Below are 3583 nucleotides of genomic sequence, written 5' to 3' on the forward strand. Positions count from 1 at the left end.
GGTAGCTACCTAGGCATAGCTCATAGCCAACGATGAGATTTTTTTAAATTCTTTGAATCCATTCGCTTTAAAGTATATATTTCCTAAAAACTACCCCAAAAAGTTAAAACATAAAGAAAATATAGATATATATATTTATGTACATACGGTAAAGGATTACTGTGTTTTTAACTCAAAAAATAATTAAGGAAAATAGAATAAGTCAGAAGCAGTGGCGAATGTACAGATTTCTTTAGAATGAGTCAAAATATGTGGACCGTAATATTTAATGAACTTTTCTTTCTGTTAACACAACACTGTTGAATAGATAAAAATTTAAACTAAAATTTATAGATATGTATATAACTAAAGTTAATATGATGGTTTGCATTTTAAAGTATCTATATTTTTAAAAAAAATTTAACGGGCAATTATCGAGATATGTTTGTAAAAAAGGTTATTATTTAATTGGTGTTTGGTTTGTTTAATTTCGACAATATGAAAGTAGAAAATTCCTATATTTAAAGAATAAAATGTTAATATTTAATTAAAAAAATAGATAAGCTATTTACACACTTTTCATATTGCATTTAACATATGGAATTCAGTAGAATCTCATAACTTAAAAGTAAGATGCGAACTCATTAGAATTGTAAATTTTTTTTCTTAAAAAAAGTGAATAAAGAATTAATTCCCATATTGTAGAAGCATATTGAATTTCGAAGAAATAAAATATTCATAAGGAACTAAAAGAGAGCATTTGAAATTCTTTCGTGTTAATTCATGCGTTTATAGAAATATTCTCTAACCCAAGCCGGTAATGAAGAATTTGTTTTTTAATTCATAAATAAAACTATTTAATCTCAAGAGAGCCATGGGAGAAACCCAAAAATAAAAATTAAAGAAAAAAGATGAGAATAAGAATAAGAATAAGAAGAGGAGGAGGAGGAGGAAGAAGAAGAAGAAGAAAGGGACACCAAAGCACACGTGTGGGACAGTGGGTTAACGTGATGCCAACGCAATTGAGTGTATATGGCGGGGGGAGAGTCAAAGGGTCAACCTTCAAAGCTCATCTATGTATGATCTATACATCCTTAATTCACTACCAATTAAGAAAAAAAGTAACAAGAGGAGTTCCATCTAATTAATTAAAACATTAACTAATCATGCTTAGCTATCGCTAATTATTCACTTTTACTTTAATTAACCCACTCACTCCTTCCTTCCTTATTTAATTAACTCAATATATATTATTTTAAAATAAAAATAATCCACCCCACCACTCTCCTCTCTCTCTCTCTCTCTCTCTCTGGCATCCCTATAAAGTCCACCTGATCTCCTTCTCTCCGCCCTCCACTTCTCCCATCAATCCTCTCTCTCTCTCTCTAGCAAATCGATCGATCAGCGGAGGGTTACCTTTTTGGGTTTTAACTGAGAATAGGAACAACATGGACGGTAAAGGGAGGAGGGGAAGTAGCTGCTACCAGGACTACTACTCAGCGGCTGTTGCAGCCGCCATTAATGAAGAGAGCAGCCTGACGCAGAATGAAGAAGATGAAGAAGATATGGTGATGATGATGATGGATGGTGAGGACACCAACAACACCACCACCAACAACAGCAACAGCGAGATTAATAATAATAACACTAGTATGGAGGAGGAGGAGGAGCTGAGGAGGGGCCCCTGGACTGTCGAAGAAGACCTCGCCCTCATCAACTACATCGCTCTCCACGGCGAAGGCCGCTGGAACTCCCTCGCTCGCTGCGCCGGTTCTCTCTCTCTCTCTCTCTCTATAATTCTACAAATAAATTAAAAGTTGAGAGAGCTTATAATTTCACGTTTTCTGGAAATTGCACGTGAAACCATATGATGACCATATTTTAGCTATTTCCTGTAATTCGATTCCTATATATATATATATATATATATATATATATATATATATATATATATATTATGCAGATTGGGATGGTGGGTCTTTTTCTATTATATCCATTGCAATGAAATGGAGCTTAATTAATTGGGTCCTTTTTATATATGTTTATATACTTGCAAATTGCGAGTGGAAACGGGAAATGGAATTCCTCTGTTTCCTTTTTTTTTTTTTCCTTCTTTTGGAATTTTCCTATGTACCGTGTCATGAATATTAACTTTACCGAACTCTATCGATCGATCGATCCCCCACAGAATCTAATTTCTGAAAATGAACAAAACAAACAGGACTGAAGCGAACGGGGAAGAGTTGCAGATTGCGGTGGCTGAACTACCTCCGCCCCGACGTCCGCCGCGGCAACATCACCCTCGAGGAACAGCTCCTCATTCTCGAACTCCACTCCCGCTGGGGCAACCGGTAATGATACGACGTCCTCCCCACCCCATCCACTAATTAATCATGCATTCTTCGATCCATCAACACTACTAACGATTAATAAATTTAAAATTATCTTAACAGGTGGTCGAAGATCGCACAGCACTTGCCGGGAAGAACAGACAACGAGATCAAGAACTACTGGCGAACCAGAGTCCAGAAGCACGCCAAGCAGCTCAAATGCGACGTCAACAGCCAGCAATTCAAGGACGCCATGCGCTACCTCTGGATGCCCCGCCTCGTCGAGCGCATCCACGCCGCCTCGTCCTCCGCCCCCTTCGCCCCCTTCCCCGCCTCCGTCCCCCCGCCCCCGCCAGGCGGCGACTTCGGGGGACCCGACTCGTTCCAGACCCAGTTCTCCGCCTACACCACCACCGCCACCACCTCCGATAATTCCAGCGCCGCGGCCTCCTCCGGATCCGACTCGTTTGGGACGCATCTGTCCCCCGTCTCCGACCTCGCCGATTATTACAGTGTCCCGGTCGGGAATAACTCTAACCCGGATCCGGATAACTACAATTTCCAATCTGGATATGGTGGAGGTGGACAGATTACCGGCAACGGCATGAGTTACCCGGATTCGACCCTAATCAGCCCCTCGGGTTATTTTAACCAGGGGTTGAGCTTCGAGGCCAACCAATGGCTGGACGCCGGGGGCATTTCCGACAATTTGTTTAACGGTTTTAGCGAGGACATGTGGTTTTTACAGCAGCACCTCGGCAGTGGCGACGGCAGCATGGATGGAAAATGACATTAAGGGTACTCGTGGGATGGCATAATTACACCATGTAAAATTGAACCCAAATAAAAAAATAAAAAAAAAACAAATTAAAAGATTGATACGTTTAGGATCGAGTTTGTGAAGGAGGGACGAGTTTAATTGTGGATTCCTCGGTTTGTACTTGTTTGTCTTTTTATTTTTATTGGGGGCAAATTTGTAATTTGAGATTTTCAATCTCATTCTTTGATAATTGACCTTTGTATTTGTATTTCTACTTTCCTCTTCTGCTTCTTTTTTTTTACCACAGTGATGGACTTTACGTGAAAATTATAATATTAACAAGATATGACCATTTTAATTTTAATTTTTTATTTAATATGTTTAAATAATGCCTTCTTGTCTCAAAGATTTCTATTATTTTTATATTAGCAAATATCAATTATAACAAATAATTATAAATTTCTTTTAATTTTTGAATGCCCACAACACTTTACACATGATTATCCCAATTTTT

General features: G+C 38.6%; 1 protein-coding gene across 1 annotated transcript; it reads left to right on the top strand.

Annotated features, from left to right (window-relative positions):
* Positions 1 to 1137: 1137 nt before the first annotated feature.
* LOC131151710 (transcription factor MYB108-like) lies at positions 1138 to 3343 on the top strand. The gene is made up of 3 exons (XM_058103090.1): positions 1138 to 1749; positions 2201 to 2330; positions 2433 to 3343. Exons 1-3 carry the CDS (start codon positions 1428 to 1430, stop codon positions 3097 to 3099), a joined length of 1119 nt encoding a protein of 372 aa, XP_057959073.1. The 5' UTR covers positions 1138 to 1427; the 3' UTR covers positions 3100 to 3343.
* Positions 3344 to 3583: the final 240 nt, after the last annotated feature.

This window comes from Malania oleifera, chromosome 3 (genome assembly GCF_029873635.1).
Source record: "Malania oleifera isolate guangnan ecotype guangnan chromosome 3, ASM2987363v1, whole genome shotgun sequence".
NCBI classification, from domain to species: Eukaryota; Viridiplantae; Streptophyta; class Magnoliopsida; order Santalales; family Ximeniaceae; genus Malania; species Malania oleifera.

What these genes read in the sequence shown, in the direction of transcription:
- LOC131151710 (XM_058103090.1), top strand. Translation starts at nt 1,428, where the DNA reads ATGGACGGTAAAGGGAGGAGGGGAAGTAGCTGCTACCAGGACTACTAC. An exon ending in CTCCCTCGCTCGCTGCGCCG is followed by an intron (nt 1,750 to 2,200) that starts GTTCTCTCTCTC and finishes CAAAACAAACAG; the next exon opens with GACTGAAGCGAACGGGGAAG. An exon ending in CACTCCCGCTGGGGCAACCG is followed by an intron (nt 2,331 to 2,432) that starts GTAATGATACGA and finishes TTATCTTAACAG; the next exon opens with GTGGTCGAAGATCGCACAGC.